Genomic DNA, 24,186 nt, shown 5'->3' with positions numbered 1-24,186 from the left:
AATATGTTGGAAAACATGAATTACAAATAAAAAAATCAAAGAAGTCAAAGACTTAGTACCTAGAAGCCTCTTAGAAAGTGCTAGACTCAATGAGGAGCAAATAAACTCACAAAAAATGAAATTAATCATATTTTAACAGGTAGGAAATGACTCAGTGGCGACATGAGACTCATTCTTGAATCTATTATTTGTATATATAATCAGATCACCAACTTGTTAGAACAGAGATCTATTTGTGTACAGTTAGAGCAAAGGCAATTATACAAAGCTGAGAAAATAGGAATTAGGAAAAGACAATTTTGTACAATTAAAACAACTATTTAAACAGATTATCAAGGACAAAAAATGAAATGTGGATGAAAAAGAAGATGACACAGACTATAATACTTTCATGCAGAAGTTTAAGTCATACAAATGAATAACTGTAACAAGGTGACCAAAGAGCCTAAAAAGTACCTTTGTATGCTGACACTTGACTAACTTCCAAGTGGAATGAGAGAACAGCCAAAATTTATATACCACTGTATGATACAGACTACTTTGTAAAATTGTATATGGAAATTTTTTTTTTTTTAGTGTTTGTTAAGTTCATTTTCAAAAAGATTAGAAACAAAAAAATTTTTAGAAAAGAATAATGGAGGGTTTTTTTTTAAACAGTATCGCCTCATAAAACAGAGAGAAATAATGGAGGATAAAAGCAATTTAAAGAAAGTTTGGTTAGAGACTCAACTAAGCAATGTCCTCCAGAGAGCATTTGGGGATGAAAATGGAAGTAGGACAATAAAAGAAAAATGAAAAAGATTTACAAAGATATTGATGACAAACTTTTTTTGGCAGTCAAGGACATTGGAACCACATACTCATACTAACATCCCAGATATGTTTATAGAGAGAAATGGTGTTAAAGAGAATAGAGATAATAAAAACAGCCAGACTAAACCAAATTTATATATAAAAGAGTTCCATGCTAAAGGTGATAAAGTTGCTCATGCATAGATTCATAAGACATTTGAAGGAAAGGAAGATAGCAAAAGTATATAAAAAATCCTGGGCTGTATTAATATTTTAAAAGGTTATTTAGAGAATATTAATAACTTACATGCCAACTTTCCCATCTATTTGCATTTTTTATGATGGCAGTATGCACATGAACTGAGGGCATCTTCAATAAAAGTATTAGTACCGTTAGAGTCAGGCTTTATGAGTAGCTTCCCACTTGGAGGACAGTTACCATTACACAATTGAATGTAAGATGTAGCTCTTGCTGTGCTTACTGTTTATTATCTTAAAAAGCCTTTGATTGAGAAGAGTGCAAAACATTGCTTTTTAAAAATTTTCTTCCAACAAGGTGTCTTCTATATCAAAATTATTCAAGATTCCATGAAAGATAATGCAACAGAAGGAATCTTATTTGACTTACTGATCATTTATGTGAAGCAAGACATAACTTAAGGAGATGTGTCATTAACAAAGGTGTTTGCTCCTCTCATGGAGAAAACCCAAGAAAGAGTTCAAATTAAAGAAAGATCCCATATGGCAAGTGATGGTCTCCAGTTGCTTCTATTTGCTAATGACATCATGCTAATTGCATGTACTGGCCCTGTAGTGCTGCAGAGCCTCCTGGATGAGAACCTACCATTCAGTAGTTTGGCATAACCATGAAGAACCAAATGGATGAAGAATATATATTGTCCAGAAATACAGTTAGATTGAAAGTCTATAGAATCTTTACATCTGTGTGTGTATTTTTGTGTATGTAAATAATCTTGTCAAGCCACTCCATATGTAGGGTAACTTGGACCCAAAATAAACAGTCTAGATTGTCTTTGGGAAAGAGTATAGCTCCTTTTTTTCTTTTGGCCAAAAGGAAAAAACATAAACTTGAATAGCAATATGGCAATGATGTGTTAATTGCTCTGTATCTCCTTCTGATTTCTCTTTTTTTAAAAAAAAATGCATTTAATTTTTTTCAATTAGCAAAAATCTATTTTCTTTTCCATTTCCCCCATTCAAGGCTAGGAGAGAAACTTATAATAAGCCCAGTTAAGCAAAACAAATTCCCACTTTGGCCATGTCCAAAAAATGCATGTTTCATTATGCACCTTGAGTCCATCATCTCTTTCTTAGGAGGTGGGTAGCATGCTCCATTATCAGTTGGAATTGGGATTGGTCATTGTGTTTGTTGATCAGAGTTCTTAATTCTTTCAGTTGTTTGCCTTTGCAATGTTGTTGTTATTGTATAAATTGTTCTGGGTCTGCTCACTTCACTTTCCATTAGTTCATACAAGTTTTCCCAGGTTTCTTTGAAATAGTTCCTTTCATCATTATTTCTTTTGGCCTAATAGTATTCCATTTCTAAAATTCGTTTAATGATTTCACACTTCCCCTAAAAACAAAGGCCATCTTTTTAATGCCAGCATATTTCTGGTATTGTTGCATGTCTGTGAGCCTTGAAACACTAGTCTTCAAAGAAGTAAACCAGGAATATAATTCAGTGGAGTCATACATGATGTTGGTAAGTACATTGCACGATGTAACAAATAAGTAACAATGAAGAACTAGAATAAAGAATATCATCAATACTTGTATGATTGAAGAAGACAGGTTAATCATGTGACAAAAGCAAGACCAAAGGATAGCCAACCCTTGTATTCTACTGCTACTTTACAATGTATCAGGAGAAAGTGAAGAAGGCTTCCAGCATACTAGATAAGCCTCCTATGGCAAATCTGTGGGATACAAAGTCAAGCATTGCATACGATGGGTTGCCAACTTGTATTTTTAAAAAGGAAATATGCACTAATGAGATCATAGATCTTTTTGAGTACTTTAGAATTTTGTGCACAAGAAACTGACACTAAAAACAAATAGGGGCATTTAAACAATCAAATAGAAATAATGCTGTAATGGATAATAAACTACATTTTAAATGCCAAGCAAAAGTACATTTTAGAGTTAGATGATAAAGGTAAATAACCTTATAATTGGTATGATTGCCATTTCGGGGCTTTCCTTCTGTTCCTGCCCAACCAGGTCCCAGGCTGATGGAATAGAACTGAAACAGGAGGATTTGGAGACCAATCATGTGAAAGTATTTGTCTGACTGCTTTCTAAATTATAAATTATCTTTGGCATTTTATCTTCCATTGACATTTCTAATGAAGTTATGCTATATCACCCTGTTGTGGGAATATATATCATATATAATGGAAAATTGTTCTTATTTTTTCATTTAATTCTTTTACATTTATGTCATACAGCCCTTCAGAAATTCAAAACGAAGCCGTCTTTTTTGTGAAGATGATGACAGACAATTAAATACAAGGTCCCCTAAAAGAAATCAGAGAGTTGCAATGGTTCCACAGGTATGTGTGAGTCAAAAGCATTTCCTAAAATGAAAGAAGAATAGCAGTCTAGCATAAAACAGTTTGAACCAGCATTTTATAAATTTCTGGGAAATAAGTTATTTGTAGAAACTGGTGTCCAAGATTCAAAGTGATACTCTTTATTTCTGTTTTCCAGCTCAGTTTTTGTGTCAGAGTTATCAATAGAAAGTTATTACTTTATTATAAACTTCGAACTTGAAAGTCAATCCTACACCCTTCCTCTTCTTTCTTAGGCATAGCACACATTAAGTAAATAGATTTGGCAATGTGAGAGCCTTCTTTTTTTCCTCTCATGGAAATGAGGAAAAATAAGTCATGCATACTACTACTGAGGGAGCATGTAGTTCTTTTTCTTTTTTAGCTCAAAGAGGATAGCGTATGGAATGAAATCAATTAATCTCTTTCACTGTTACCATCCCTGTTCCTTAGTTGATGATCTGTATATCAAAGGGGCATATAAGAAGGAATGGAAGCTAAACAAGAAGTATTGAATTTAGTAATGCTATACTATTGCTTATTAGAACTCACAATCTAATTTTCTTGGCAAATTCTGCTTCTCAGTACAATCACATTTCTGACAATAGCCTCAAAAAATGAATCATTGTAATGTGGGTTTTATTTTCCCATCAGAACATTGTTATGACTGAGTTGTGTTTCAGACCATAGGTAGACCTATTGAGGTGATTAAAAGTATTTTATAAAATTGAAGATATAGCAACAGTACACTCCTAGAAATTTAAAATAGTGAAACCATGTCCTTAGTCCTATGAAATGGCTGTAAATATAACCTTCCTTATGGGTAATTAGGTGGTACAGTGGATAGAGCACTGAACTTGGAACCAGGAAGACTTATCTTCATGAGTTCAAATCTGGCCTTAGACACTTATTAGCTGTGAGAACCCTGGGTAAGTTACTTAACCCTGTATTCTTCAGTTTCTCATCTGTAAAATAAGTTGGAGAAGGAAATGACAAACCATTCTAGTATCTTTGCCAAGAAAACCCCAAAATGTGGTCATGAAGAGTAAAACAATTGAAATAACTCAACAAAAATAAAAACCGTCTATATACAAGAAGCTTGAATGCACTTTTATGGAGAAAATTTTTTATATTTCATTTTTTTTTCCAAGTATAGGTAAAAACAATTTTTCACATTCATTTTTTTAAATTTTGAGTTCTAAATTCCTACCCTTTCCTCTCCCCTCCTTGAAAAGGCAAGCAGTTTGATACTGATTATACATGTGCAGCCATACAAAACATTTTTATATTAGCCATGTTGCAAAAGAAAACACCCAAAAAACCCTCAAGAAAAATAAGGAAAGTTAAAAAAAAATATACTTCGATCTGCATTCAGTTATATCTCTGGAGGTGGATAGCATTTTTCATGATAAGTCCTTTGGAATTGTCTTGGATGCTGAGAGTAGCTATGTTGTTCATAGTTGCTCATCATACGATATTGCCGAAACCGTGTTTCTGCTTACTTCACTTTACATTGGTTCTTGTAAGTCTTCCCAGGTTTTTCTGAAAGCATTCTCCTTGTCATTTCTTACAGCACAATATTCCACCATAATCATATAACACAACTTGTTCAGCCTTTCTACAATTGATAGGCTCCCTAATGAGCTTTAAAATTTACATATAGTACACACAAAAATTAGTCTTACTGCATGGTGTATTTGAGCTTTAAAAACCGATATGAAAGCCATAATAAATATCAGCTGAACATTTAGTATTAATTTTGCTTGCCCTCTAAGAATTTAGAAAGATTGGAGGGGAGAATTGTTTGAATAGCCCATTTTTCCTCATTTAAGAAGATTTTTATTAATGTTTTTGTTTTTTACATCACCTAGATTTTCCCGTTTATCCTCACCTCTCCCCATAACAAAGAACTTTTCAGAAGAAGAGAATTTAAAAATTCAGCAAAAGCAATTAATACATCAAAAGAAAAACTGATGTGATATATGGTGTTCTGCATCCATAGACACCTCTTCCCCACCTATACAGAGGAAAGAATGAGGTGTCTTCTTTAATGGCCCATTTATTTTAAGTTTTTACTTTTTTCAGTTAAATTTTATTTTCTCTCTCTGTCCATCCCTAAGGAAAAAAGAAAAAGAAAACAAAACCCTTATGATAAATATGCATAGTCAAACAAAAACAATTCCCATGTTGGCCATGCCCAGATATGTGTGTCTAAGTCTGCATTTTAGTCCATCACCTCTTTGTCAGGAGGTGTTCATTGTCAGTCCTATGGAATCATGGATAATCATTGTGTTGATCAGAGTTCTTAAGACATTCAAAACTGTTCATTTTAACATTGTTATCGTATAAATTGTTCTCCTGATTCTACTCACTTCTGTCTGGATCAATTCATACAAGTCTTCCCAAGTTTTGCTGAAACCATCTTTTTCATCATTTCTTACAATACTATTGTATTCCATCACATTCATGTACCATAATTTGTTCAGTTATTCCTCAACAGATGGACACCCTCTTAGTTTCCATTTCTTTACCATGACAAGAAGAGCTACTATAAAAATTTTTGTACATGTGTCCTTTTCTTCTTCATTTGATCCCATTGGGGTAAAGACCTAGTAGTGATGCTGCTAGGTCAAAGGATATTCAGAGTTCAGTAATTTAGGAGGCATATTCCCAAATTCAGAATGCTGTAACAATTTTTTTCACAATTCCCCTAAAGGTGTATTAATATATCTAGTTTTTTCCTTAAGCCCCTCTACCTTTCATCATTTTCCCTTTTTGTCAGTTGTCCCAATTTGATGGTTGTGAAATGATCTTAAGCTTTTTCTTAAGTTTCAACCATTGTCTTTTTTTTTTCCTCTTGACTAAGTTTTTCAGTTTTTCAGTAGTGATTAGAGTTGAACTCAAAGTTTTGGTTGTTGTTTGTAAAAGTAGCCGTATGTCCAAATATTTGAAGGTTTCATGAAACTTTAGTTAGTTCTGTCTCTTGAATATAGTCCTCTTAATTCACGTTTTTTACGTTCTTACTCTTAACCACCCCAAGTACCTCCTGCATCCTAGACAACATAAGAGCAGTATTGAAGGGGGAAAGGAGTCATAAAACATTGAAGAGTGTGTTTTGTAGGGAGTGAAAGAAATTTTATTGCTTTGCTTTGATTGTGATAAGGTTTTAGGGTTTGGTTATATGACCATAAGCCCCAACATTTTAAAAATATTAACTGATTTAACTTCCGTTATGCCTCCAACCTTCTTTGAAAAATCAGATATTAAGTATTAATTTGATAACGGTGAATAAGCCTAGTGAAATTCAAAACCACTGTATCTCGGGACTGACTATGCTAAAGCAAATTATATTAAAAGATTATTCAAAATAAGAAAATATGCTATTTAGAAAACTTTTTTTTTTCAAAATCTTAGTTTTACTAACAGGTAAATTTCTAGTATGTAGCTGGTATCTTTACAACGAAGGGTTCTTTAAAATACAATTGCATATAATCTGTAGCAACAGTCTGTATTGTCTGATTGTAATTAATTTTCCTGTGATACAGTGTAACAAATGTTTTCTCTAAGTAATGCTTTTTTATTCTACCTTTCCCTGTACCTTACAAGCCCTAACCTTGTTCTTCTTTCTCACTGTAACTTTGACTTCCATTCCCTCTACCCCCCACTTCTTTCTTAGACCATTACACCCACATGAGCACTACTCTCCTTTTTGCCTTCTCTCAACCTTTGGGTGAGGCACCTCAGCTTTCCGCTTTCCACTTCTCTTGCATTTGTTGTCTCCATCCCTTCTCTAATAAACTTTGCCTTGCCAAACCCCAGCCTTGGATTACTCCCACTATCTACCTTCTTTGTTCTTACTCATATACTATTGAACAAAGCTGGAAAAAATCACAAAACTATGCTGAGTCCACTACAAATTTATAACATTTAATCTCAACTGGGCCCTCATTTCAGTAAGGCATTTTTCCCCTCCCTTCTCTATCCACCATTGCACTTTCCACATTAGCTTTTCCAAACCTTATTTCTTCTCAAGTGTCCTATAAAACACCGTCTCCACCCTCTTTGCTGAGGACTTTTGTCTTATACTTCACCCAAAAAACCATTGTAAACATTTGCAGACACTTCATCTTCTCCTTATCTCACATCATCCAGACACATTACCCTCCTTTCTTCTCATTTACTCCTGTCTCAGATGAAGAGTTGGCCTTTTGTCCTCTTTAATCTTCATTTTCTACCTCCTGGTTTCTCCCTTAGTGCTGACAAATATGTATTTGTCTTTCTCATCCTTAAAAAACCCTTACCTTGGTCCTGCTATACTTGATTTACTGTCATCCTGTATCTTTCTGCCTCATGGCTAAATTCCTTGACAAAGCCATTTGCACTAAGTGCCTCAACTTCCTCTCCTTTCACTCTCTTCTAAACTCTTTGCAGTCTGGCACCTGCCCTCATCATTTATCTCTGTTTTCTCCAAAATTACCAATGATCTCTTAATTGCCAAATCTAATGGTCTTTTTTCATCTCTCATCCTTGTATCCTTCTGTACACTGACCTTTTAATTACCTTCCTGGGTATTTTTTCCTCTAGGCTTTTATAATATTACTTTCTCCTGTTCCTCTTCCTATCTGTCCAGCCTCTACTTCTTAATCTGCTTTGTGGATTCTTCATCCAAGTCATAGCAACTAATCATAGTTGTCCCCTAAGGCTTTGTCCTGGATTTTGTTTTCTTCTCTATATCTAACTTTGTGATCTCATCAGCTCCCACAAGTTCAATTATCATCTCTATGCAAATGATTCCCAGATTATATAGCCAAATATTAGTTCTCTATCACCATATTCCTTTTGGATTTATCAACCTGGATGTCCCAGGGATATCTCAAACTCAACACGTCTAAAACAATTCATTATCTTCCCTTCTACCCTTAAACCCTTACCTCTTCTGGACTTCCCTTTATCCTCCTGGGCCCTTATCCTCTGTATCGTCCTTGACTTTTCACCTTCATTTACTCCACATATCTGTTCCATTGCCTTGCCTTTTCTATCTTTACATCTTATATACCTTCCCTTCTCTCCATTCACATAGCCACGATCTTTGTTCAGTACCTCATCACTTCTCAACCTGGATTTCTGCAATAGCTTTATAACTGGTCTCCCTGCCTCAACTCTGTCCTCACTCAGCTGCTAACGTGATTTTTGTAAAGCACAAGTCTGACCATATCCTCTGTTCACTGGGCTTCAGGGACTCCTTACTATCTCTCATATCAAGTATAAACTCATCTGGCATTTCAAGCTCTTCATAATCTGACCCCTTCCTATCATTTCAGGGTTCTTATATTTTATTCCCATCCACATATGCTATGATCTAGCTAGAATAACTTAATTGCAGTTTCTCAAACTCAGGACTCCATCTATATCGCATGTCCATGGCTTAGCATTGGCTGCCCCTCATGCCCACTCTGAGGTTTCTGTCTAGTCATTTTCACCTCTTCACTTAGACTTCAAGACTCAGCTCAAATTCTACCTTCTGTGGAATGCTTTTTCATGTCCCTTCAACTGCTCTTGCCTTTTCCTCCCACAGTACCTTCTTTCTGTCTTGTGTTTACCTAGCTATTTTTATTTGTTTTCTCCATTAAAGTGAGCAGGAACTTTTTTTCCCTTTCTTTTCCTTTGTATCCCCAGTGTTTAGCATAGTGCCTAGCCCATAGTAAGCACTTAGAAAATACTTGGCAGCTGAATGACTGCTCTAATATCTTTGATGAAACAGATAATTACCTTAAAAGAAAAACACACCTGATTATACTGTTTGCTTTTCACTTGCTAATTCACTTGCTTTTATATCTAAACTAATTTTAGAATGCCTCACCTTCAAGACCTCCTTGGTTTTGTAATCCTTGGTAAACCTAGCATTCATTTCGTTTTTCAGTTGTTCAACATTTCTGTTGAAAGCGATAAAACTAATTGGATTTCGCTTACTATAAAATTAATTGTATATGACTTCAATTGGGCATTCACTGCTACTCAGCAATCGTTTTACTCAAACCCATTCCCTGTCTTATTCTCTGGTGCAACTGTTCCAAACACTAACTCATTCCTACAGCAGATGATTTGTCATCCTGCTTCTTTGAAAAAAATTAAAATCAATATTGGTATTCCTGTTATAATCCTTCCGTACCACTTTCTTTGTGATTCTAATCTATATTTTCCTCTAAATTCTCCATAGAAGATCTGCCTTCAGAGATTTGCATGGTAGTAGGTGAAGTAGAGATAAAGGCTCGGGATCTGCCATTTCAAGTTAATTTTTTTATGAATTAGATCAGTGCAACTTTAATAAAAGCCCTTACAGTATAACCATAGGCCTGAGCTTCAAAGCTAAAAATACACATTCTGACTTGTAGGATCATAGATTCTTCCTGCTCCTTGGGGACCCCATTCCTGTTAGCCTTGTAAACTGTGCTAGAGGTTGATGTTAAGATGCCATGTTGTATTTGGTTTGTGTTCTTCCAGAATCATATACTTGTTTGGCTTTTCTTCAGACTGGAGTTCCCATGGTGAGACAGTTGTTTCATATTGCTGGTGCTTATAGCATAATCATTATCCCTGGAACTGGCTTTGAATATATGGAAGAGCTCTCATCCACTTGCAGAGCTGGAATTGGGCCTCTGCAGAAGATGTATTTTCCAATTTTTATGAGATCTAGAACTATATGTCTTATTTCTGACACACAGTTAGGATTACTTGTGTCCATAGGACAACCCAAGGAGAGTCCCCTTGCTTTTTATTGGCATACATTATGTAAACTGCTACCGATTTCAGGTACAGTGAGAAAGTAGTTTTCCTTTTACACTATGATGAAGTATTGGAGTGGGACTTGGAAATTAGGAAACATACCCCTCCTTTCTCTCTACCCCCAAAAGGAAATATATCCAAACTTATGCATCCAAATGATCATTATTCTGTTCAAAGCAGACTCCTTGGGAGCTTATAATAAGCACTTATACACAGTGTTACTGTTGTTCAAAATGTGTTTTGAACTACTTTTCAGTTGTTTTCAGTGTCTGTGATACAGTCATCAAGGTATTTATTTAATTCAACAAAATTTTTTGAGCATCTATTATTAGTTAGATCTTTAGAGCATATACAAAAATGAATGAAATGTGACTTTATTCTCAATCTAGCGGGGACAAATATAGTACAAAGAATATCAGAGTGCATCAGAGGAAAAAATGTGCAAAGGTACTGTTATTAGGACTCAGAATATTTGCTATGGTGGCAGATCTTCAGCCTCTAAGGCTGTATTAGATTTTTGGAAATAGAAGTTTGAGAGTCAAGTCTGCTGAATAAACTGGGTGTGGTAATGTCTTCATCAGTCAAACAGTAAACATTGATTATGTTTATTATCACTATGTGCTAAGCAATGGGGATACAAAAAGAGGCAAAAGACAGTCCCTGCACTCAAGGAGCTTGAATGGGGTGGGTGGGGAGGACAACAGACGGAACACCTTGGAATTAAGAGGGGTTGGGAAAGGCTTCCTGCTTTGTTGTTCAGTTGTTTCAGTTGTGTCCCACTCTTTGTAACCCTATTTGGGGGTTTCTTGGCAAAGATATTGAAGTGGTTTGCCATTTCCTTCTCCAATTCATTTAACAGATGAGGAAACAGAGGCAAACAGGTTTATGTGACTTACCTAGGGTCACACAGTAAGTATCTGAGGTGAGATTTTAACTCAGGTCTTCCTGACTCCAGGCCTGGCACTCTATCCATTGCTTTCTGTAGAAGGTGGGATTTTAGTTAAGACTTAAAGGAAGTCAGGAAGGTCAGTAGTCAAAGCAGAGGAGGGAAGAGCATTCCAGGAATGGGAGAGAGCAAGAGAAGATGCCCAGAGCTGAGAGGTGTATTGTTTTGTTCATGGAACAGCCAGGAGGGCAATGTCAATAGATTGAAGAGTAAGGTGTAAGAAAACTGGAAAGGTAGGAGAGGACTAGCTTAGAAAGGGCTTTGAATCCCAAAGAGCACTTTGTATTTGGTCCAGGAGGCATTAGGAAGCCACTGGAGTTTATTGAGTAGTAGAAAGAAGGGGATGACATGATCAGACCCACACTTAGGAAAATCACTTTAGTGGCAGAATGGAGAATGGATTAGAGTGGGGAGAGACTTGAGACAGGCAGACCCACCTACAAGCCACTGCAATAGTCCAGGCATGAGGTAAAGAGGGCCTACACTAGAGTGGTGGCAGTACCAGAGGAGAGAAGTATATATACTCATATACATGTGAATAGGTATATGAGAGATGTTGCAAAGGTGAAATCAACAGGCCTTAGTAACGGATTGGATATGGGGTGGGGGGTTGAGAGATAGTGAGGAGTCTGGGATAGCTTTTCAATCCAAGGTACTGGGAGGATGGTGTTGCCCTGTACAGTAATAGGGAAGGTGAGGGAGGTTGAACAGGAGTTAGGGAGAAAGATAACAAGTTCTGTTTTGGACATAGTGAGTTTAAGATGTCTACTGGACTTCCAGTTTGAGATGTCCAAAAGACAATTGGAGGTGTGAGATTGGAGGTCAGCGGAGAGTTTGGGACAAGATAGGTAGATTTGAGAATCACTAGCACAGAGATGATAATTAAATTCATGGGAGCTGATATCACCAGATGAAATAGTATAGAGGGAGAGAGAAGAGAGCCCAGACAGAACCCTGAAGGACACCTATAGTTAAAGGGCATAAGAAGATCCTGCAAAGGAGATAGAAGGAGTGGTCTGATAAGTAGGCAAAGAAGCAAGAGAGTGGTGTCTTGAAAACCTAGAGAGGTGAGAGTATCAAGGAGGAAAGATTGATCAACAATGTCACAGACTGCAGAGAGGTCAAGGGGAATGAGGATGAGAAAAGGCCCCTGGATTTGGCCATTAAGAGATCATTAATAATTTTGGAGAGAGCACTTTCAGTAGAATGATAAAGATTGGAAACTGGATTGTAAGGGGTTAAGAAGAGATTGAAAGAGATAGTAGAAGCACCTATGGTAGATGGTCTTTTCTAGGAATTTAGCTACAAGGACATGAGAGATATAAGATGTTTGTTAGCAGGGATAGAAGGATTAAGTGAGAGTTTTTTCAGGATAGGGCAGACATGGGCATATTTTTAGGCAGTAGAAGATAAGCTACCAGACAGGGAAAGAATGAAAATGAGTGAAAAGAGTGGAGATGACAGAGGGCTATCAGTAAAATATATGGCAAACTTCTCAGCTGAGTGAGTACGGGGAACCATGGAATGTTTGAGGAAGAATGAAAAGTTTGGGGATTGCTGCAATGGAGAGTGAGTTGATAAGGTAGGTAGGTGTAGGAGGATTGCTTAGTGGCAGTGAGGGCTCAGTTGAGATTGTGTAGCATAATTTTATAATGGACATAGTTAAAAGTTAAGTGATTTTTCTCCACGTCCACTTTCATTTAGCGGCACATGTGTAGGAGGGAAGGCAGTGAATGATGGGAATGATCCAAGGTTGAGGCTTGGCTGGGTGAAATTGGCGATATGAGGAATAGGGAGTCAAAAGAGGAGCACATTTTGAACACATTTTGTCAGAAATTTCTATAGTGTGATCATTATTACTGAATGGCTTGTAAACTGAGTTTGAAGACCATTCCAAAACAGGCTTTCCAAATTCTTGAGCAATTGGAGCATGACTGGAATGAGTAAATAGCCTCTAACAAAGGCTGTGGAAGTAGACAACACTGCACCACTATAATCATAGAATGCTCGTAGGCAAAAAGATCTAAGAGTCTGAGGGAAGAAAAGTGTAGGAATAAAGGCTGTATATAGTCTATAGATATGTTCCTTTTTTGTCCGTTACACGTTTTTTCATTTGATAGTTCACTCTTATAGAAACATGCTGATTGTGAATTTTTGTTCCCCAACTCTAGGATTCTGGTTTCTAGCAACTCTACTATCTACCTATCTACTTCTATTGAAATTACACTGCAGCAAAAAAGCTTGAATACCCTATGGAATGTCGTAACAAATTATGAACTTTAAAAAAAAAGAATTTGAATTTACTAATAAAAACAGTCCTCTGGTTTAAAACCTATTCTTTCCCTGAGAATTTTGGTTTTTGCTTCCATTAGAAAAAGCTTCTTCAAAAAATACGGTAACAGCATTCCAGAGTTAGTTGTGTATAGTCAGACCATTGACTTGTTAGAGCAAAGATCAAAATCAACACTGAATTTGAAAAATAAAAATGATATTTTCTTTTGGCCTCTTTAATCTTTGTCATATATAATAGCCCTGATTTGGGAATAAAGGCAACATGAAAGCAAGAGATCTACAAAATATATTTTTAAAATACATGACTGGGAAAGTAGGCGGGTTGGTCACGGAGCAAAATGAAGGATTATAGATAGATAGGCATCCATTTGTTAGGAGGAAACAGTCATAGCATAGAAAGGGGCCAATAAAACTATCATTGTAGGTATAGCCCATAGTGATAAGATCTTGGACATTATCTGGAGTGGATAATAAGAAGATGATTATCAACTTTGATTTTCATGATATGTTTTATGAAAACCTTTAGACTTTAAATAGGAATAAAATAATCAAAACTCATATAAATAAAAAAATTTGAGCTTAGGAATTTTGAATGTTTTATAAAGTTTTATAAAACTATTTGCCTTTTCTGCTGAAGATTACAGATATCTGTCTTCAAATACTCTCTGTGTTTTATTTCCTAGAAATTCACAGCAACAATGTCAACCCCAGACAAGAAAGCTTCACAGAAGATTGGCTTCCGCCTGCGCAACCTTCTCAAACTTCCCAAAGCGCACAAGTGGTGCATCTATGAATGGTTCTACTCAAATATAGACAAGTATGTATTCTGCGGCATATTACTTTGAACCATAAATTTAAGTTTTTCAAGCAATAGAAATTGAAACCTTATCTGTAGATGTTTGGTCCTTGGTATTCTTTTTTAGATGAGATAGTTTTTAATAATGCTTTTAGCATAGTGTCTTGCACATAGTAGGTGCTTAATAAATGGTTATTCTCTTCAGTCTAGATAAAATTTTCTGTTCCTTCTTAAATAAACCTTCTGCTTTGCCCATAGTTTTCTTGATTTTTATTTCTTCCTTTTTGAGAGAGGAGTTGGAAGATCTGTTGATAAATTAAACGAAAGTATCTTTTTTAATGTGATTTTTAAAGGACAATAGTAGAGATACTCAAAAAGGAACAGTCTGTTAATTCTTCAAAGACAGATTAATATCTGCAGTGAAAGATCTATTTTCTTGGGGTTTTATGTTAGTTTGATGATACAGACATGATTGGTGATAAAATTATTCAGATAGCATTTCGGAAAATATTCTTACTTTTTTCAAAAGAGGTACTTAAAGAACTCGCTAGTAGATGTCCTGTATAGAAATAGGAAGAAATTGGGAAATATTTGATTGAGACTTGGCCGTACAGCTATAAGAACTATGGGAAAAATTCTGAGGATTTTGATAGTCACCTGCTAGAAATCTATTTTTTGTTAACTAATCACTCTCTTCTAACTTCTCCGATTTATTGGTCATCTACCTGGTAATCTAATTCCACTCTAGTCTAGAAACTCTGAGCCCCATGAAGATTTAGATTTTAATTGGGTCAGGCTCAAGGGATTTACAACTACTTTGTGTTAAGAAATAGAATGATTTCTGGGCCCAGGTTGGCTGCTGGTTTTAGAGACTTGTGAGTGAGATGGTTTCGTGCCTCTCTCCAGGTTTCTAATGAGTTTGGAAAGATTATTGAGGGTAATAATTTATCTGAACCACAGAATCAAAATCATAGAATCTCAGCACTAAAAGAGACCTGAGTGGTGACCTGTACCTGAACAAGAATTCTTTCTACAATAATACTTGACAATATCTAGCCTTTGCTTGAAATTTTCTAGTACCTATGCAAACCTATTCCAATTTTAAAAGGATAACAGGGAGTAGCTCTTGTTGTTAAGAATATTTTCCTTGAATCAGGCATATAAATATGCCTCTCTAACACTTCTGTCAGCTGCCCTTGTAAGATTCTGCCTTCTGAGGCCAAGGAGAACAAGTCTCTCCCTTCAAATGCTTAAAGACTACTACCATAGCTTCTTGCTCCCACCTCTAAGTCTTCTCTTCAGCCTAAAGAACCCTAGTTTCTTCAACTGAAATTCATATAGCGTCATCTCTAGGCCGCCACCACTTTTGTTGGTTTACTCTGAATATACTCTCTTATGACACCTAGGACTGAAGACAATATTACATAATGTAGTATGGCTGGAGCGTACTACAGTAGGACTATCACTTTCATCATCCTTCTCACTCTGCTTTTCTTAATACAACCTAAAGATCCTGTTGGCATTTTTTGATTCATCATCATCAGTAACGTTTATATAATGCTTATTATGGGCCAAGCACTTTCCTAGGCACTTTACAATTGATCCTCACAACAACCTTGGGAGGTAGGTACTATTATTATTCCCATTTTACAGTTGAGAAAACTGAGGCAAACAAAGGTTAATTGATGTGTCCAGGGTCTTACAGCTAGTAATTATGTGATGCCAGATGAGCTCTGTTCTTCTGACTCCAGTCCTAGTATTCCATCCATTGCACTAATTGCAGAATTTTTTTAGATAAACTGTTGTCAAGCCATGCCTCTCCCATCATTTACTTGTGAGGTTGATTGTTTTTAAACCAAGCGCAAGAATTGGGACATTTTCCCATCTTACATGCATATCTTTTGAAACTCATATTTGGTTGATTAGCTTCCTAGCATCCTTATTGACCTCTTTAGACAGCTGTCCCTTTTATTCATCATCAGAATTGTTTTTCTTTGTGTTTTCATAATTTTATTCTTGAGAGTCTCCCATTCTTCATGGGCAGGCTTCACCTAGAGCATATACAGTGCTGTAGCATTGAATATACAAAGCTATCTCTTTTTTTATTCAGTAAGATGTACCCTTTGAGAGCTGTATTGCAAAACTGAAAGGATTCTGCTTATCATTTTTCTGAACCTTTGAAATTAGCTTTTCTCAAATCTAGGCTACATATCAGACTAGACTTGTTTTTCCTTTCCTTTTTTTATCACAAATTTTCAGATGTTGTGGTCACTTCACCACAAACAAAATAGCATTATTTCCACTTCACCCACCAAAGCAAACCCTCCCCGCCCACTTTTTTTTTTTTTTGCAAGAATTATATTCAGAATAGTAGTTTCTCTTGTTGGTTACTCTTCTTTTTAAAGGATCGATTTAAGAGGACCAATGCCACCTGTCTCCTGTCAAAGAGGTGATGGACTTATATGTAGAATGAAGCCCACGTTTTTGGACATGGCCAGTATTGAAATTTGTCTTGCTTGACTGTGCTTACTTGTTAGAAGGGTTTTCTTTTTCCTTTTTCCTTTTTCTTTTCCCATGGGATTGAGGGAAAATGGGAGGGAGAAAAAATAATTTTTCATAATTAAAAACAAATTTAATTTTAAAGAAGAAGCAAGTCATCAGTAAGCAAGAAATAGGTGACTATTTTGCTTTGAGAAGAGAGTTCCATCCAGTTATCTTTGTATTCTTAGCATCTAACATAGTACCTGTTCTAGAATAACTACTTAATAAATGTGGTATGGAATTAAGTGTCTAGGAAGTTCAAGTTCTCTGTGACTCTTATATTATTCTTCTATGCCAGGCTTGTGATTTGTTTTCCAAACTCATCCATTTCCTTTTTCTCTCTGGAGAACTGTATTTTGATGACAATATCACTTCTGTTTTACTTCTACTGATCTTCATCCAAATTCCTTTTATCCTGCTCTCTCCTATTCCTATTCCACTTGCAAATATTTCTTTTTAATAGACAATGCTACTCTGACATCTTTTTACCTATAATTCTTTTGATATAAAGAATACCCTTCCATATTCCAGATGTAAATCCTCTCCTGCCAGATCTCAGTTGTATCTGTGAGGCCAAATTTGTCTTCTTGCACTAGAATCTCTAGTTAATCTTACTTTTTAAACATGGATTTTTGTGATATATTTCATTTTTACATTGCCTAGACTTCTTCCTGTATCCTTCTTCCTCCTTCCCTAAGATGCATTCCTTAAAACAAAGCATTGAAAAAAAGAACATATTGAAAAAATCCGATATCTTATATGTAATGTCCCATATTCATGGCCCCTGGCTAATGTCTTCTGTCTCTTCTGAAACCAAGCTTGTTCTTTATGATTTGTCAGTATTCTGTTTCAGTTGTTTTGTGATTCTTGTTTTTAACCATTTTTGTTGTCATTTTGTATAATGTATAGATTTTTTCTGACTCTACTTATATCATTTTGGACTTTTTCATGTATGTCTTTATCCATGTTCTTCTGTATTCATCTTGTTTATCATATTTACTGAACAGTAATATTCTGTTACATTCATGTATCACAATTTGTTCAGTCATTCCTTCATTTGATGAGCATCTACTTTGTTTCTAAAAATTTTGGTATGTTTGGAGCTTTCATTTTTTTATTGACCTCATTGAGGGGGTATATGCCTTAGAAGAAGAATCTTGGTCAAAAGATACAGATATTTTAATTACTTTACTCACATTATTCCAATTATTTTCTAGACTGTGTGTGGGTCAAAAGACTACTGACTCAAGTAAAAAAAAAACAGAGGTGTCTCAGTTTCTCAAGGCAGAAAAAAAATAGAAACTTTATTTGATCAAGTCTTGTGAGAATTGGGCATCTCTCACTACCAGGGCAGAGATAGCAGTGAAGAGAGGCGAGGGAAAGAAGGCAAGCAGGGAGATATATACCCTTGTACAAACAATTCTAAGAAATCCCACCCCAGAGGCTGGACCCCTGTCGCCATTTGCAGAGATGAGTGGCCTCACAATCTAACCAGGAATAAGTTTTTACCCAATACAAGCACAGAAACTACAGAATTACCTTATAGGGAAATTTTAATGCTAAGATGACCATTTGTAAGTAGGCTAGGGGAGGGGGAGAGGGAAATATCATCTAGTTTCCCCGAAATCATATGATTTACAGGAAAACGAAACTTAGGCCTAGTGAGGTTCACATCCTAACTAAATTTGTACTATCTCTATTTGAATATTGCCTTGCCTGAGCTATTCATAGGGAAGCTTTCATAATCTTATATTCCAGTCACAGCTGAGGTGACATCTATAAATCTGAAGAAGGAGGGGGAGAAAGACATTCCTAAAGGCTAAATAATCAGATTCCCACAGACTCACAGACTCAGATTTATCCCATTTCCCTTTTCTCTAAATATTGATTCTCAGACATTTTAGATATAAACACACACACACACACACACACACACACACACATATATATGTACACACATATTCCTTATGAAGCCTTCACACTTTATTCTCTCACTACCTCACACAACTGATAAATCAATTTACAATTCCACCAACAATGCATCAGTATACCTATCTTTCTACAACCCCTCCAACAATGACTATTCCCATCTTTGATCATCTCTGCCAATTTACTGGTTTTGAAGTAAAATTTCAGGATTGTTTTGATTTTTATTTCTCTTATTATTAATGATTTGGAACATTCTTTCTCATAAGGTCAATAAACCTTTATTAAGTGCTTACTATGTGCCAGGCATTGTGCTAAGCACTAGGGATACAAATACAAACAAAAATTAAGACGGTATCTGCCATCAAGGAGTTCACATTCTGATGGGGAAATACAGTATATAAAAGGAAGTTGAAAGAAGGGGAAGAAAAGGAGAAGTACCACCTGCATGGGGGTTGCAGTGGGGTAGGAAGTCTAGAGAGTCAGAAGCAAACTGGGAAAGGAATGAAAGATGGCTAGCTTGGGCCCCTCCCCAAAATGTAGCCCTCAGAAGATATCCAGAGTGAGAAGGCAGCTGAGGAATAGTGGTGAAGTCTGGAGAGTCTGAAGCAGAACTGAGAAAGAAATGGTTGTTAATAGCCTGTAATTCTTATTTTGAGAATGATTTCTTCCTCATCCTTTGGCTACTTAAATATTGGAGAATGGGTTTTGGTCTTATATACTCCTGTTAGTTGTCTATATACTTTTACCTTATTTGTTAATTATAATTTGTTTATTTTGTGTTGACATCTGAGGCAAGTCATTATTAATGCCTGCTTTCTTGGGTTTTTGTTTTGTTCATTTCTTGGCATCTCTATACTATTTCTCCCTATATTGTAGGTCCCCTCTCTGTTGTCTAGTTTGGTGGATACTTGTGTGTGTGCGCACACGCACTTGTGTGTGTGTCTGTGTGTGTGTGTCTGTGTGTGTGTCTAGATGTAGATAAAGTTTTCTCTTCCTTTTTCATTTAAAGTTAGTTAATAGTCATTAAACATTAAGTGCCTGCTATATGGCACTGTGATAAGCACTGGGGATTCAAATAAGAAAAAAAATTCCTGCTCTAAAGGAGCTTACAATCTAATGAGGGAAGATTATATATAAAAGAAAGCTGAAAAGGGGACCAGGCAGGGAAATGGGGAAGTACCCAGGAGATGGGTTGGTGGAGGAGTCAAGGCACTCCAAAATGAGTGCAGCCAGGTGGGAAATCAAGTCATCTTTGAGATGTCTGTCCTGTGTCTTCTCCATAAATGAAGAATTTTGTAGTTCCACCTTCAAATCAGAGGGGCAGCCTTTGATTAGGTGAAAGTAACAAGGTTAATTAATTAGTTCTTATGAGATGATGAGATTTCCCAATGATGAATTTTCTTGGGGCATAATGAAAAGTCAAAACATTCCAAAATGAGTGAAGCCCAATGGGAAGAACCCATTTGATTAGATTTATAGGATTACTGGCAAGTACTTTTTTTTTTTTAAGCAGTTCTTTCTCTAAGTACTCTCTATTATGAGTCAAGATCCCAGCATTCCCGCATTTTAAGCCGTGTTCCAGAAATCCAAGCTCATTTCTAAGTTACCTTCTTCTTAACCAGCTATTCACTTTCCAAATCTACCCTTCCCCTATGAAGCATTGGGCACAGTAATGAAAGCATTACTGGTGGTACTCAAGTCTTCACTTTCCTACCCAAAAGTTCCACTGGGACTCCCAGGAGCCAGTCAAAACTCCTAGAACCATTAATCAATCATCCACACTCCTGGATACCTAGAACTGAATTAATCTCCTACAGGACTACCCTTCATTCACTTTGCAGTTAAACCAAAATATACTTGTTTCTATTCCTCACATGCCATACATTATCCTGTCTCCCATACCAAGAATGCATATCCCCCCCCCCCCAACCCCTCATTTCCATCACAAAGCTTAGCTTAAGCACTACACTTCTATATGAGGCCTTTCCTGATTCTCTCAGCTTCTAGTGCTCTCCTCCCTGCCACCCCCACCCCCTCATCTTACCCCCCCCCCAAAAAAGTTGTTCTATTTATAGCTTTATTTTGTATTATACTTGGACATGTACATGTTATTTCCTCTACTAGAAGGTAAGTTCTACAAAGTCAGGAACTGTTTCTTTTTTGTTTTTGTTTACCCAGTGCCTTGTACATAGTAGGTGTATACTTGTTATACTGGTAAATACTTGTTGGTTAATTGGTGTTAATTGTGGGCTCGAGGCAGTTTTGAAGTCAGCTAAGACATGATCCTTAAGACAAGAAAATATATGCTTTCTGCAGGAACATTCATTAAATATATTTATAGTTAATTTTAAATTAGTGATATGGTCTGTCTGGGAGGCAGCTAGGTGGATAGATCACTGGAGTTGGAGTCAGGAAGACCTGAGTTCAAATCCGGTTTAGACACTTACTAGTTGTGTGACCCCTATTGCCCTAGTCCACTGGGGAAGGAAATGGCAAACCACTCTACTATATGTGCCAAGAAAACTCCATGGACAGATGGTCCACAAGGTCACAAAGAGTAAAACACAACTGAATGACACAAAAACAGCAACCTGGTTTGTCATATTTCCTTTGCAGATAATAATCTTGTCCAACTTTTGAGTTTAACATAATAAGTGTTAGTGACTAATATATCTTAAGCAGTAGCATTTTGAGTAATTTATTCAGACATTTTACTTTCCTCATCTGACAAATGAGGGTAATAATAACAGCTGCCTCTCGTGGTCATAAGGACCGAATGAGTTATTGGTAAAGTGCTTTGCAAATCTTAAAGCACTGTGTAATAATGCTAGCTATTGTTCTTAATACATAGTAGCTAGCAATAGCAGTTATTTTTATAATGAAAAGTTTACCATTTAACTAACAAAAGTGATCATAGAAAGTTAGTGTGCATTGTTTGTTATTCATTTTAAGAATGTAGTCGATCACTTGAAAATTATTAAAATGTCACCTTTGTTTTAACAGACCACTATTTGAAGGAGATAATGACTTTTGTGTCTGTCTGAAAGAGTCTTTTCCTAATCTGAAGACCCGAAAGTTAACAAGAGTGGAATGGGGAAAAATTAGACGGCTGATGGGAAAACCACGGAGGTAAAAATAGAGTTGTGGTTTTTTGTTTAGTTTTAAGTTGATTTGTTATCATTATAACTGTATGTGTAATAATCCATACCATACCATTAACTTTGGGATTACATTCTTATATCCTAAATGTATTTTATTAACTTTAGTTTAAAATGTTACAAGTAACATGAGATCCCCCTGACAGAAGGTTACATTGTTATGATGCTGCCTGTTACTGTCTTCCCTGAAGTTCTTTATCTTCTGAAGAGCTTTCCCACAAATTATTTTTTCATTTTACTCTAATAAATACCTGAAGCAAACCTAGGTAGTATTCGAGAATTGTTTATTTGTATAGAATGACTTTTATGGTGCAGTGTTGATTTTTTTTTTAAGTAAGGGTATTTTATGCTAATTTTATTGAAAAATTCTAGAGTTTTTAAAAAGATTAATCTTTACTGTTCTGTTTTACTATTTAATAGAGCTATTCTACATAGAAATTTCTCCATTTTACTAGTGGGAATACTTGAAGACTATTAAATCTATTTGATTTGGCTAATTAAGATACATTTTGGTTTTCCTAATTTATGTATCAGAAGTGCAGACATAAATTTTATAACATTTTCTATCAAGTTCTTAATGTTTTATTATACTTCGTCTTCAAAAATATTTAGTATATAAACTTAGCATTTTTGACACGGTTGATTTTTGTTTGTTTTGTAGTGTCATTTTGTCAGCTATCAAATCTAATGTCAAATGTCCAGCCGATATTAGAATGTGAAACAAAATCAGGGTAAGATTAGGTAGGACAAATGACCACTAAACATGGAATTTCAAAGATTTCTTAATCACAAAGTTTCATTTACCCTGACACTTTCTTTATGGTCTTTACACTCACACACATAATAATCACAAGTCATTTGAGGTGGCCAAAACCGGAGGAAGCAGATGTCATCAATAAACACCAGAAATTTCTAGCCATAGTTTCAATGGACTTTCTCTCTTTTGTGCTGTCTCCCTTCTAAGAGACCCTTGTCCTTGTCTTACATGATAATCCCAACTCTTAAATCCTTCCTCTAAATTACTTATTAGCTCAGTTTTTGTAATTCTTCCCAATTTCCTGTGTTGTGTGTTTCATTTTGGAGGTGGGAGTAGATAAGGACTTCTTCTTAAGGCTCAACCCAATCCTTTTTTTTTTCTCCCTGTTTCTTTCCTGTCCCCAGCTCTGTGGTACAGAAAAGACTAACCTCATAAGACTTTATTCAGGTAATTCCACCTGTTTTTGTAGTAGCTTCTACATGTTTTAGGGAATTGTTCCACCCAGTTTAATGGACTCTAGGAATAACATTCAAAATTCTTTAACAAAAACTCTACCTAACTGTACCCATTTGGGTAATTATTTTAGGGTACTCTCTTATAGCACTTTTGCTTTAACTTTGTATGTTTGATCACATTTAGTCACACTTTTTCTCATTCCCATCCATTGGAATGACCTTAGTTACTACTCATCATTTTACCACTTTATTACACTATTTTATTTAATTTTTTTAAAAATGTCTGTGTTTTCATTTGTCCTCTGTTCACTTCTTTAGAACAGTTTATTTTTCTTTTTATCCTTCACCCTACTTGTCTAGGCTGAAACGACATAGCATTATTTATTAATACTTGTAATTTTATTATTCTTTTTCTCTGACATATTAAAGGTATGGAACAAATTACTGTCACAATCAATATTTCAGAATTTTGGAAATTAAGAATGAAAATCAGAACAAGAAAGAAAATAAAAAGGAAAGCTACATAAAAAGAAGAAACAAGCAATTATAGTTTCAAACCATCAGAGACCAGTTATTTCAGTCTTAATGTCAATGAAGCTGTTGTATAGAGCAATATCCCCTTATCTTCCTTCTCTTATTTTCCTTCAAACACACTTCTCACTCTCTCAAATACTTTGAAGTAATAATGTTAAGGAATCAATCAGATGGCTTAGTGGGTAGATTGCCAGAACTGGAATCAAGAAGAACTGAGTTCAAATCCAGCCTTGGACATTTATTAGCTTTATGACCCTGGGCAAGTCACTTAACCTCTGTCTCCTTTGGTTTTCTCATCTGTAAAATGGAGATAATAATATTACTGACCTCCCAGGATTATTGTGAGGATGAGATGAAATAATATCTGTAAAGTGTTTTGCAAATTTTAAATTTCCATATAAATATAAGATATTATTAATATAAGGTTAATACCCCAATGTGTTATACTACTTCCATATTAAGCACATGATCAGCCCCCCTCCTCCTTCATTGTCTGCTGTCGTCTTTCTTATCAGTTTTGCTAATACCACTTTGTAGTATCATCAGGGCACCATATTCCCTCTCTGTTAGGTATGAAGTTAAATCATTTATCTGCCCACTACTAATAGTAAGACTCATTGTTTTTTGTGTTCA

At 35.7% G+C, this 24,186-nt stretch overlaps 1 protein-coding gene across 1 annotated transcript in view; it reads left to right on the top strand.

Moving 5' to 3' along the window:
* LIN9 (lin-9 DREAM MuvB core complex component) overlaps positions 1 to 24,186 on the top strand; it is a 79,086-nt gene that overhangs the window by 33,432 nt on the left and 21,468 nt on the right. Inside the window, exons 4-6 of the mRNA XM_036755899.1 lie at positions 3,261 to 3,365; positions 14,067 to 14,200; positions 21,653 to 21,778. Of these exons, the coding sequence (XP_036611794.1) occupies positions 3,261 to 3,365; positions 14,067 to 14,200; positions 21,653 to 21,778 (365 nt within the window). The remainder of the gene's footprint in view (positions 1 to 3,260; positions 3,366 to 14,066; positions 14,201 to 21,652; positions 21,779 to 24,186) is intronic.

Source organism: Trichosurus vulpecula, chromosome 4 (genome assembly GCF_011100635.1).
Source record: "Trichosurus vulpecula isolate mTriVul1 chromosome 4, mTriVul1.pri, whole genome shotgun sequence".
In the NCBI taxonomy this organism is placed as follows: Eukaryota; Metazoa; Chordata; class Mammalia; order Diprotodontia; family Phalangeridae; genus Trichosurus; species Trichosurus vulpecula.
The sequence above is the reverse complement of the archived record's forward strand: the minus strand, read 5'-3'. Positions and strand labels throughout refer to the sequence as shown.